Source organism: Plasmodium coatneyi, chromosome 9, assembly GCF_001680005.1.
Source record: "Plasmodium coatneyi strain Hackeri chromosome 9, complete sequence".
Taxonomy (NCBI): domain Eukaryota; phylum Apicomplexa; class Aconoidasida; order Haemosporida; family Plasmodiidae; genus Plasmodium; species Plasmodium coatneyi.
In genome coordinates, this window is record NC_033564.1 from 522,305 (window position 1) to 534,889 (window position 12,585).

At 40.3% G+C, this 12,585-nt stretch overlaps 4 protein-coding genes across 4 annotated transcripts; 2 read left to right on the forward strand and 2 right to left on the reverse strand.

Moving 5' to 3' along the window:
- Window positions 1-7: 7 nt before the first annotated feature.
- Window positions 8-721, reverse strand: PCOAH_00024460 (Protein tyrosine phosphatase; the record flags this gene model as incomplete). Its single annotated transcript, XM_020059251.1, has 1 exon — window positions 8-721. The coding sequence occupies one exon, from the start codon at window positions 719-721 to the stop codon at window positions 8-10; it is 714 nt and encodes a 237-aa protein (XP_019914879.1).
- Window positions 722-5,891: 5,170 nt separating this feature from the next.
- PCOAH_00024470 (Uncharacterized protein) lies at window positions 5,892-6,425 on the forward strand (the record flags this gene model as incomplete). Its single annotated transcript, XM_020059252.1, has 2 exons — window positions 5,892-6,170; window positions 6,333-6,425. The coding sequence occupies 2 exons, from the start codon at window positions 5,892-5,894 to the stop codon at window positions 6,423-6,425; spliced, it is 372 nt and encodes a 123-aa protein (XP_019915010.1).
- Window positions 6,426-8,042: 1,617 nt separating this feature from the next.
- Window positions 8,043-9,077, forward strand: PCOAH_00024480 (UDP-galactose transporter; the record flags this gene model as incomplete). The annotated part of the gene is made up of 1 exon (XM_020059253.1): window positions 8,043-9,077. One exon carries the CDS (start codon window positions 8,043-8,045, stop codon window positions 9,075-9,077), a length of 1,035 nt encoding a protein of 344 aa, XP_019914978.1.
- A 652-nt stretch (window positions 9,078-9,729) lies between these two features.
- On the reverse strand, window positions 9,730-11,440 carry PCOAH_00024490 (Ubiquitin; the record flags this gene model as incomplete). The annotated part of the gene is made up of 4 exons (XM_020059254.1): window positions 9,730-10,514; window positions 10,657-10,809; window positions 10,962-11,057; window positions 11,296-11,440. The coding sequence occupies 4 exons, from the start codon at window positions 11,438-11,440 to the stop codon at window positions 9,730-9,732; spliced, it is 1,179 nt and encodes a 392-aa protein (XP_019914724.1).
- Between the last annotated feature and the right edge of the window lie 1,145 nt (window positions 11,441-12,585).

Here is a 12,585-nt window from a genome sequence, read left to right on the forward strand (position 1 = left end):
GTTCTACTCACATAAAGTGACATTTGCTGAGGCAGTTTTTTTTTTTCTTCTTCTTCTTGTACGCCTTCAGAAACTGAAGTTGCCTCTTGTTAATGGCGCCCTTCCTTCTGTCCCGTATAAAAACTATTGCGTCAATCGGATCCATACCGAATTCGATGAGCACAATAGAAGCTAACACGGGGGCTCTACCCAATCCTGCAACACAGTGAACTGCAACTGCGCGGTTGTTCTTTATAACATTATTTACAATGGTCAACCAGTTACTTACTATATCAACCGTGGGGGCATCGCCATCCGGGAATATTAGCTCGTGGACATTTATTCCCGCACTGGTTATTTCCCCGTCGTTGTAAGTCCGTTCACATGTCCTCACTAGATCTGTCACATTGTAATTTTTCATTTCTTTTATATATAATGGGAGTAGGTCATTGGTGGGTGCATCCAAAATGAGGATCTTTATCTTCCCATGTTCGATTTTCGTCGGGTGGTTTAAAACTGGATTGAGGTAATCCATGTTGTAATTTATGTTGCCCAGGTAACTCTCCATTTGGAAGTGCTTCACGTATACTGTATGAATCAATTGGTCACAGTTACGCACGCCTCGACTTCTAGTGCCGATGTTGCGGATGTTCGCCCCGTCACGGCTGGCGCTGATAATACGATTATTACACGGGGGGTGGGCAGGTGCGTTTAAAAAATCGCAATCACCACTGTTTGGCATTTTCCAAAGAGCTCTAAAAAAAAAAATACGGGCTTGTTCTCCTTTCTCGTTTTGGTCTATTGTTACGTAGGGTTGGGGCCGGAACTGGTCGCCTACCTCGTGCGTATTGTACGTTGTTAGCTCTTTCTCTGTTTATAAATGCTCTTCCCTATATGTACATATAAGTAATTGTGTATATGCTTACGCATAACGCAGGTACCCGCAACACTTGGCACAAAAAGTGCTAATTAAAGGTGTATTCACCGTTTTTCATGTAGCACAGATGTATTACAGACAAATGCAATAGGTGCGAAGGAGAAGAAAGAGTTTCTCCTATCTCAAATAAGGACGATGGAATGAATAAGCAAATAGCGCCCCACGCAGGAATGCTTATGATAGATGAGGGGGGAGAAGGTGCTCGTACTATCACACACGTACGTGCATATATTGCATATACAAATGGGTGCACAAAATACGTGTTGCTAAAATTACCAGATACGTGTGTATAAATGTAGATACAAATACGTAACACACACTGGTCGAGTAGACTTCCTAACACAACTGATTAGACATCCGTCTATGTTCGTCGAGGGGGGGAGATTACACAGCTTGTGCACATTTACACGGGGAATTAACCCTCCGCTTAGCGGATGTACCCCTCCACTTCGGGCATATGAACTGCAAATTGCGCACTAGCAATAAATAAACACACAAATGGGGACATATATGCACAATTACACGGCATGCAAATGTCTACTCATGTGCAACATTAAAAAGTCCTCCACGTAAGGACACATAATTAGGAAAAGGTGAAACGATTGAAAATGCCTCAACCTGTTTTCTATCCTTTTCCTATACGTAAAAAAAAAAAAGGAAAAAAATTAAACGGGCAAATTTTATGACAAAATAATGCAGAGATGCAAATTAATGAATAAACACAAATCACTAAACATATGTACTTTTTTTTTTTTTTTTTTTTTTAACAAATAATAAATACGCAAAACTGAAGAATTTGTATTACACCTATTTTATAACTTGTACACTAAATATATATAAATATTTTATAAAATTATAAAGGAACTGATAAATCATTGTAGCATATATTTCAGGTGTAGCAAATATATATGTAGGTGCGCACACGGGGGGAGGGGGAGGTGAAATTGGAGTTGGAGGTACAGATTGTACGTAACTGTATGTTCTATACGTAAGCTAAATGGGGGGGGTGAAATGTGTGGTGAGCAGGGATTCAAATGGTAGGGGAAGGCGCAAACGTGCAGCTATCTATAAGTGAGGGGATAAATCAATGCGCTCATAAGGTAAACGGCGTGAGCAGAAACGTATATAAATATATGTATATATTTATGTACACACGTGAGGGTATGCACATTTCGTGACATACAACTGCAGTTTGACCACTCCTGCGGCAGTGCGTTTCTGCACGCGCACTGCGATGGAAGATGTTTCACATGGCTACAAATAGAGGGCGCCCCCAAATAACGTACTCACTCCATAAGAAACAAATAACGGTGTGTGTGGCAAATTTAATAAAATGGGCGGGAAATAAATAAATAAACAGACGGGTGAATAAAACAAACAAACGCATTCAAATGAAGTAAGGCGCCTCGTCTTGCGACCGCTTTATATAGAACAAATTCGTTGTCGTCCTGGCCAAACTGGTAAGGGCACAGTATGTTATAACTTGGAAATGGGATGGGTGGGGGATCACACCAGAGGCGATAATTCAAGAGTTATACATTTGTACAGAAGCCACTCTTTGCATGCGCACCTATTCACATGTGTGTAACTTCTACTGAATGATATACTTAACAAACTACACATGGATCTCCTCCTCCTTGGGAAGTCTTTACAACGATTTTTGAGCAGGTTAACTTGTTATTGTCGTACCCCTTTCCTCTTTCCTTTCTTCCTCTATGTATTTTTATCTTCTCATTATAATCCTTTTCAACATTGGTCGTAGAGTACACGCACGGCTACCTCATTGAGCAGTGTGTCCACTCGTGCGCGTAAATGTATAGGTGAGTTCATTCAAAAGGATAATAATCGTTTGTGCTTTTTGTCTCCTTCACGCGTTTATATGTGCTTTTCTTCGCCGTTAATATTTGGCGCGTCACCTTAAACGTCCATATACATATATATATTATGTGTTTAATCTTTTTTACCCTTTGGAGGTACCAAAAAAATGAATTGCTTCTCTAGCTTCGCATCACTTAGGATTCGTGTACGCGTTTTTTATTGCCTCCTTTGTCTGCTTCCCATTTAGTCGTTACTATTTATTGGTGTCTTCAAGGTTCTTCCTTTCTTTCCCTATTTAGGTCACTCAGCTGTCTACTTAGCAGCTCACCTACTACACGCAAAGGGGCACATTTGTTGGGGAACCTTTGGCGGGGAAATACAAATAAGTGATTCTCGGGATGGAAACGAAGCACAAATGCGAAACTTCTCGTGGACCCATTCACCCAACTTTCTACCTCCGACATAAACTTTTTTTTTTTCTTTTTTCGGCTGGAATTATTTAACTCGTTGTACTTATGTTGCTGTTTTAACTTTGCCCCTTTTTACACTATATCATATTTTATATTCCATAACAGCAAAAGGGAGAGAGAGAAAAATAAATATATATAAATATTGTGTTCGCTTTGTTTAACTTTTGCTTTTTTTTATCGAGTGAAACAATAACGCAGGTCTTCTTTCCTTCCCTCTGCGCTTTGCTATATGTTCACTTGTTCATGCCCAACATGCGTTTCTTCTCCTTTCAGATAATGCAAATACAACTACCCTTGTACACGAAACACCCGTAATGCTTCTGACTTCCATTTAACTTATTCTGTCGTATATCCGCAGCAACTGAAGTTTAAGTCTTCCAAAAATTTTAAAATGATCCTCTTATGCATATTAAAGTGATGTAGCGCGATGAAAAAAAAAAAAAAAACGTAGCTATTTTTTCTGTGTGGCTTGATTTTTTGTAGATTACCTTATTTTTGTGCGTTACCTGTTTTTACGCGTTTCTCTGCTTCCCTCCGCTAAGCTGTACCCTTTCGAAGATGCGCATACATATGTGTGAGAGTACTTAAATACATAATTCATATGTTTGGTAGAGATGGGGAAATATATATATACAGAACTGTTTTTTTCTTTCTTGTTCTGGTTAAAACGGAGCACTATTATACTTTTTCGTCATATGTATAAGTGTATGTACTATTTTTTTTGGCCACTTTTTGATTCTTCCTCTTCTTTATGATATGTAGAATCTGCTTCGAAAGTCTATTACATACAGTATTATGGCAAATGTATTTACTTGTTACAATTTTTTGTTTTTTCATAATTATATGAACGGGAAATATATGTGCGTAATATTGTTGCTGCTTCGTGTTTTGCTTAAATGGACATGCTGACTTTAATTAAAAGGCATTCCCTTGGAAATTCTCTGACAGGCAAAGTGGTCATGGATAAAGTATATCCTCCTTATATTTATATATATGTTCCTATGCATATACTGGGTTATGACTGGGGGGATTGGTTACTGTGGGGGCAAAGCTGGAGTTTATAATTTATATGCTACAAATAATATGCACAATAAATGCTAATATTTTGGTAAAAGAATTGGGATGGGGGGGGTTTCCTTGTTTTTGGTTTATACTTTTGACAAACTGAAATCTTCAAAAAGTTGGGGTCCATATATGGTTCGAATATTTGTTAATAATATAGGGTAAAGAGCACGAATGAAAAAACTGGCGTTTGTTTGGAAATTTATTTGGTTGGTTCGTTTAGTTGTTCGTTAATTTGTTTGTTCATTTGTTTGCTTAATTGTTTGCTCAATTATTTTGCTTAACTGTTTGCTTAATTTGCTCGTTTGCTCGCTTCGCTGATCGTTTGCTTTTTTTCGAAGGGAAAATTGACCAAAATAACGCATTAAAATTTATAAAAACAAATGCGCAAAAAAAAAAATATTTTTTTCTTTTTTTTCTATGGCGCACGTGCGGTGCCAAAATTTTATTACGTAAAAAATAAATATAACGTTTTTGGAATTTTTGTACGCCATTTTTATGCGCCATTTTTTATACGTCATTTTTAAGCGTCATTTTTATGCGCTAATTTTTATGCGCCATTTTTTAAGCCCTTATAAGTTCGCGCATAAGGTGTGAGAGGTACATATGCGTCATTATATTATATGTACAATAATGTTCACCGTATATATTTAACCTTCTGCATTTTTTGTGTTTATTTGCTGTATTATTATGCATATAAATAATTGTGTTTACAATTGTGTCACATTTGCCTTTATGTGTATACGAAATTTGCGCAAATTTACGATCATTTTATTCTTATTTTGTGCTCACTTTGCGCTTAATTTTACGCTCCTTTTGTGCCCAATGTTACCCCAAACGGAAAGCGCGTAATACAGGTGGAAAAGTGAATTCCTCAAAAGTGAAAAGTCGTATATATTAGGCAGAAAAGATTGTCCAACTAGAGGGACATTCTTGCGCATGTTTATTTTATTAAATATTTTCTGTCCATTTGTTACATTTTTATGTTTATTTTTTTTCTTGCCCCACGGCAAGCAACCAATCATGTTTTTGCCTTTGTAGCGTTTTATGGGCATGTGGACATAACCGCGGGTACGCTTTTCATACGTACGTACCTAGTTGTGTACCTATATAAACGTCCACTCGCTGCTCGTGCCAATTGCATAGATTTGCTCGGCCCTTTCTGCATGCTTTTGTGCTCTGTTGAAAGCCATGTCCTTTTTGTAAGTTTTTCCTTTTAAGACGCACACCTTTGTCTTTCCCGTTGTTTCGCCCCGTCGCACACGTCACTCTTTAGCTTTTCATTTTTTCTGCAAAGCAGGGCAGAGAATTTAGTCGCCCCAAGGGAGCCCAAGTCATATGCTCAAGTCAGACAGCGGGTTCCATTGTGGCGAGGTTTCCCCATTTATATACATATGTGTACATATATACATATATACGTATATATATTTTTTTTATTATTTCTTCATGCCTCATGAGCCTTTCTTCCCCCTTGCCCGTACAATACTTACGTTGCACGTAAAACGGATCAGAAACATGCTTTTGCTTTCGCTTCCTACCCTCCCACTCGTGCGTCATTCCCTGTCTGCAACAGAACAAACGTGCACTTCACCTGATAGTGTACTTTGCCCCATAAGCTGAAAAAAATGAACGTGGCTAAATTTTCCTTTGCCCATAGAAACCTTTTCTTCATTTCGAAAAACACCATCAGTTCGTTGAATTTTTTACTCATTCGTGAAAAAAAAAATTTACTGCCAAAATATGGGGTTGCAAATTTTGTGTACCATGATAATGTAGCGTTAACAAGAGGAGACAACGTCCATGACGGCGTTTTAAAAAATTCAGTCCTTTTGAATGACTCCTTTTTTTTGTCCAATTTGAAAAAAGAAAGCCAAGAGGAATTATCCTTTGAAAGGCCTCAACAGGTTGGGCCCTACGCGTGCGAATGTTCCGCATCGGTGGTTGAGTATGCCGCATAATATGCTTTCCGATAACCATCATGACGTGGACCACCACGGAACAATGTAATGCCTCATTTCAGGTGAATAAACAAAATTCTCACATTTTTTCTTTTTTTAACCGCACAGGAAATCTTACAGTTTAAAAATAAGAAAACGAGATTATCCTTGAGGAGAAAAAGAAAAAGAATGGGCGAGCGTGTCAGCTTAAGATATCGATGATGCTGCGTGGCAGTGCCAGTAACAACTGAGCAAGCTTAATTATCTTTGGATAGCCCTTGTTGGAAGTTAGCACTGTGGCCTAGTCGCCTGCCCATATATGTGCTACGCGCCTTGCGTTCGTTTGGTTCACGCGAAGGAGTGTACATGTCCACTTGAGTAAAGACACACACACATATGCTCTGAGCAGATTTTGAACTTCCCCTTTTTTGGGAGCTCTGCTGAGAATTCATGCCCTCCCCGTCTAAATGGGGAAAACAAAACGGATACCCACGCGATAACATGCATATGTCGACCTCTCCCTGTGTGCTTTTTTTTTTTTTTCGCGTGATTCTTCACTCGGTTGTCCACAGAACAGCCAGCGTACGAAAAATGCCTTACACTGCAATTCCAGTGATTCAACAAATTTGCCCATTTTGTCCGCAACTGCGCGGGTAAATTTTTTGCCTTAAAAGGAAGAAGTCAAATTGAGAAAAAAAAAATGCATATAATGGCATTCGTGTCAGCATATAAATGAGGTTTATTGGGGACAATTTTTCGCGAAATGAAAAGCTGACGGGATAAGGGAACACAAAATAGTTCCTCCGCATGAGGAAAGAAATGTCTTTTTTTTTTCTCTTGTTGGTTCACAATTATATCTGTTTTGGGTCGAAGCGGCATAGTTCAAAGGTATGTTGCTTAGTGGAGCAAATTCATTTGGTGATATTTGCTTAGGGGAAAAAACAGCCATGCTCGTAAGCAAAAGGAAAAGGGCTGGCGTGTGTGTGTGTGGGGAGTAAAACAAGTGAGTACCCAATTTGCTATAATTATCAATAAAATGTTTTACCCTCAGAATGGCGTTTTATGGCCCAGAGGGAAAATGAAAAAAAATCACCGATGATTGGTGCGTTGGCTTAAAGTGATTTGCGTTTTGCAAAGTATTTTTTTGTCAAAGTGAGTTATTTTGGAGTTCGCTTTCAACGCCCTGCGCAGTTCCATCTTCTTGCACACTGCGTGCTTCACCAAGTTCGCTGAGCTCGGTTCAGTGTAATTACCTGCCTCGCGGATGCACCTTGGCTTGGCACATAAAAAAAATGTTCAAACGTAGGTAGAAGAATAAGTGAAAAAAAAATTTGTCGCGCCCCCCTCATGCGATAGAATATTTCATTTAAAATTTGCGCTCTTTTTTAGTTCTCCTTCTATGCATCACCTTTTCCATCACCTTGCGTGCCATTTTGTTTAGGAATGACCCCGGTACACGCTCACAGGAGGCATACGTACCTACTCAGATATTTGGCAACTTCGGGGGGAGCGCATTTTTAAGGACAAGCCAGGAAGCAGAAAAGCAAACCTCTTTATTGGCCCACTTTTTTCATGCCCAATTGAGGAAGGCACAGCGATATGGTTTCAACAGCTGCGTCAGAATTTGCCCAACCCATGTTTTACGTCTCGCGTTACTACTATTAACAGAGCAAACGAAGAGTATAAACCATTGGGACGCCTACGTGAAGAGGAGTGAGACAGGTTCAGTGTCCCCCGTTCGAAGGTAACGATAGAATATTAGCACAGTTGCCTATTACACGCAACTACTTCATCGCACATAACGAAGTCCGTGGTGAAAATATTCACGTGAAGAGGAAGATGGCGAAATTGAAAAAGAACAGCATGATGTTTTGGAAGAGGGACAGCAACGATATGTCGTATTTTTATAACATGCTAAATGGACTGATCTGTGTCAGTGGGATATATTTTTTCTTTTTAATTTTTGGATATTATCAAGAGAAATTACCAAACCTGGGCAAAGGAAAGGACAAATTTTACTACAACATATTTTTAATATGCATATTATGTTTCTCCAACAGTGTGTGCAGTTTAACGGCGGTGTTTATTAAAAGTAAAATGAACAAGGAGAATTTTTTACAGGATTTAAAAAAAAACGTGGACAAGTATTTTATCAAACAAATAATGCTTATATCTGTAACGTATTCCATTGCAATGATAGCAACAAATTATTCCCTAAGTCATGTTAATTTTCCAACGCAAGTTTTGGTAAAGTCAGGCAAAATGATCCCCATAGTTGTTGGTGGGTACTGTTTCTTTGGAAAAAAATATCCCTACTATGATTACATTTCTGTATTCTTAATCACATCATCGTTAGTCGTATTCAACCTATTAAGAACGAAATCGTCGAAGGAAGTTCACCAGACAACTTTTGGACTGCTCCTCTTATGCATATCTCTAATGTGTGATGGATTGACTGGACCAAGACAAGACAAGCTCCTGAGCAAATACAACGTAAACTCCATCAACTTAATGTTTTACGTAAATATATTTGCCTTTTTCTTTAACCTTTTGGCTTCACTAATTATCGAAGGTGCTAAGCCGTATAACTTTCTATCCAAGTATAGCAATTCCTACTACTACATTTTAGCTTTCTCCATCAGTGGGACGTTGGGACAGTTTTTCGTTTTCTACTCGCTCAAGGTGTATGGGAGTTTGTATACCAGTCTGTTCACCACGCTGAGGAAGGCGCTAAGTACAGTCGTTTCGGTGTACCTCTTTGGCCACGTATTGAAGCCTCTGCAGTGGGGTTGCATTGCCGTCATTTTTTCCACGCTCATTATACAGAACTACCTCAAGCAGCAGGCGAAGAAGGTGCACAGCAAGACCAAGTGATGAGGGTGTGCCCTGTCGTTCATCCTGTTAACGCTGCTGGGGCGGGTTTCCCTCTGCGATTCTCGTGAGGTGTATCCCCTTACACACACCCCTTTTATTAGCCTTATCATTCGCCATTTTTATACGTTACATTTATACGTTACTTTTATTCGTTACTTTTATGTGTCATTTTTTTCAACGCAATTCCACCCTTTCCCCTCCGCTGGCCGGAGAACACGAACTCCTCAAAAAATGGAAAACGTCTGCATTTGTTATGTCCATTTTTAAATTGTGCATAAGTGCAAAATGTTTGAAAAGTCTAAACATACAAAAAAGGGGAGGGCCAACGAGCGCGCACGCAAATGTGTACATGGACACACATACACATATGTACACACATATACATACATATATATGCATATATACATATGTACACACAGATGCAAAAGGCGTGGTCAACGATAATCGTTCCTCATCCGAACTGTGTGTCACATGCATGTGGAGGGGCAAAAACGTAATTAGGGTGTCACCGGTTCGTTAAGCATAGGGCGACTGCTGCGTGTGAACCTACGTGTACTTCTTCCAATTATTCTACTTCTTACTGTGCGATGTGCGGGAAGACGTCATTCTGAAGCAGCCCCAAGGTTTATGAGGAAGAGCAATCTGGTTGGAACTAATTGAAGCCCTTCTCCAACAACCGCGTGACGGCGGAATTTACGTCCCCCCCAGTTTCCTGCAAAGCCTGAATATTCGCGTCATTGTCGATGAAGCCCATCTCTTGTAGACTCAACAATTGGGAGGCGTATTTCTCCTCGGGTGGTCTGTTATCAGCAACATTGCCTGTGTTGAAGTCCATATTTTGACCCGCACCGGGAAAATTAAAATTGCCCAAGTTACGATTTGCTCGCATAACTTGTTGGAACGTTTGCAACAATTCTGGTGACTGAAAAAGAGAACTCATATTATTCAAATTGTTATTACTGTTATTGTTGTCACCTGTCGTTCCTGTACCAGCGCCTGCATTGGCATTTGCTAAATTGTTCAGGTTACTCAACAGATCTTCCATTCTTAGTCCCCGCTGATTATTTCCTGCATTGTTCGCACCGTTGTTGTTGGCCGCATTGTTCATGTTCAGGGCATTTTCAAACTGTAAACCTGCCTGTAAAAATTCCGGCCTCATTAATTCCCTTAATAGGTTTGGATTTTCCAACACTGGCTGCATTATAGGGCTCTGCGAAAATGTATTCCTCAGGAGTGGGTTGTTGGATACTATGTTCGCTAGCATCTCTGGGTTGTTACTAATTTCGTTCATTAGGGATCTCGCAAGTGGGTTGTTTAACAGAGAGCTGATGCTGTCTCGATTTATTTCTCCATTTCCTCCGGGGTTTAAAAAATTGGCGAATGCGCCCAGGTTGAAGTTGTCTCCTGCGCCTAGTCCCGCATTCATGTTCATGTCTCCTGTATATTTGTGTGGAGGAAAGGGGGTAATAAGAAATGGTACAAACGGGAACGAAAAACTACACAAACATATAGATACGTAACAGCCCATGGAAGCGTTTTCTCAGAGGGATGATGAGACACGCCGTGCGGGAAGAGGTACCTCCCGCTCCACTCTGCAGAAACATCTGAATTAGTGGATTGTCACTAAGGTCATTCATGTTCTCGCCTGGATTTGTGCCAAGGTTCGGGGTTGGGGTCGCGCTCGTGTTGCTTCCCGCTCCTTCGTTCTTGTTTGTCTCCTTCTCAGCTTCAGCTGTGGGGATTCAAAACAGCAAATTTATTCATCATTACACCATTGCATCATTGCATCACTGCGTCATTACATAATTACAATTGCGCGCTTGGCGGTAACCACATGGGTTACACAGGAGAGCACATTTATTGGGGTCTTTTTTTTTCACTTACGTTCCTTCACAGGGGCCGCGCTGCGAACCAAGTGCATGGTGATCCCGTCGCTTACGCCATACGTTGTTAAGGGTTCTTTATCCTTCAATATTTTTCCTGAAATGGGAAAAAATAACGCATTAGTGGGTATTCCCCTGGAGGTCCTCATCATTGGACCACGCGCACATGAACGGACAAGGTGAGCTATGCAAAGATACAGCCAAGGAACAAACATGGGGGAGGACAATATACGTTCATTATAATCATTATAACGGAGGAGGATTGTCCTCTAAATGTGCTTCTCTCCACCCCTTTTCCTCTTTTTTTGTCGTTCCTATTCCCTTCCCGTTTGTACCTTTAAAAATAAGCCTCTGACACTCAACAGGGATATCTACATGTTCAGCACATTTTTGCTTTAATTCCAATACGGTAATTTCGGGTTCCACCGAAATGGTGAATTCTTTGCCCCCCGTAACTTTGAATGACACACTGATCGCCATTTCGGTTTTTTCTCAAGAAAGGAAGTAGATGTGGTCTGGATTTTCTTCAGGGTGAATGCCGTCCTCACTGGAATTGGCTACCTATTCCGTGTTCACTTGTATGTGAGAGGAATGTACAAATATGTATGCGCCTGTTTCTGTGCACGCACTTTGCTATTATTGTGAGGGGGGTCGTTGCTTATGGTTAAACGAATGTTCTGGCTAAACCATATGGCTTTACAATCCCGTTTGCAAAGGCGCCTCGTGCTATTCGTTTAAAAGGATTAAACAGGTAAAATCCGCTCAGCAGAAAAATTTTAATAACTGTCATGCGAAAAAAATTGCCGCATGTGGTTAGTGGCACTCAATTGGGGGGAAGGGCAACTTTTGGCATTAAACTTGCTGTTCGTAATAGTATTTTTTTTTTTTTTTTTTTACTGCAGTGCTAAAACGTAGGCGCATAACATGTTATTCGTTCATCGTCGCCGCGAAAATTACGCTTTTGTTCGCTTCGCGTTTAACTCTTTAGATTTTTTTTTTTTTTTTTTTTTTACAATTTTGGCTTTTTTCTGTACGCGCATATCACGGCTAACCCGACACGGCGCCTAGCATATCGGCAGGGTGAAATAAAAAATACCCTACAAATTGGGCTTCCGGTGGAGCGGCCTAAAGGTACTGCCTAATATTAGGGTATTTTTTTTCTCTTCAGGCCTATTCGTACTGGCGGCACGCAAGTTAAGCAATGGCATATATACGTGACATATACGTGGCATTTACGGCGGAATGACCTATGCTTTCCTCTGTTGATTCGTACGCCGAGCAAAAAGGGGTACGCCTATACGCACGAGCCGCTGTTCAGCCGCGCCGCCAACGCAAAATTCGTGCCCATGGTGGGGGGACACACAGGGGTTGGCCTTCTTAAGGAAAAAAAACAGTGTCAATATATTTACTGTTAATTATGGTTCCGATAACCATGCCAACATGCCGCGGAGGTGAAAAGGAAAAAAATTCCATTAGAAATAATGAATCAGTTTGGCATGCCCAGTGGCATACACAGCAATTTATGCTGCTCCTAGGAATTGCCTTTCTGCGTGGCATATAATGTACGACTCCCCCTGAACTTCAATTTATTTGGCATCCTTCCAAATGTTAATACGCACAGGCAT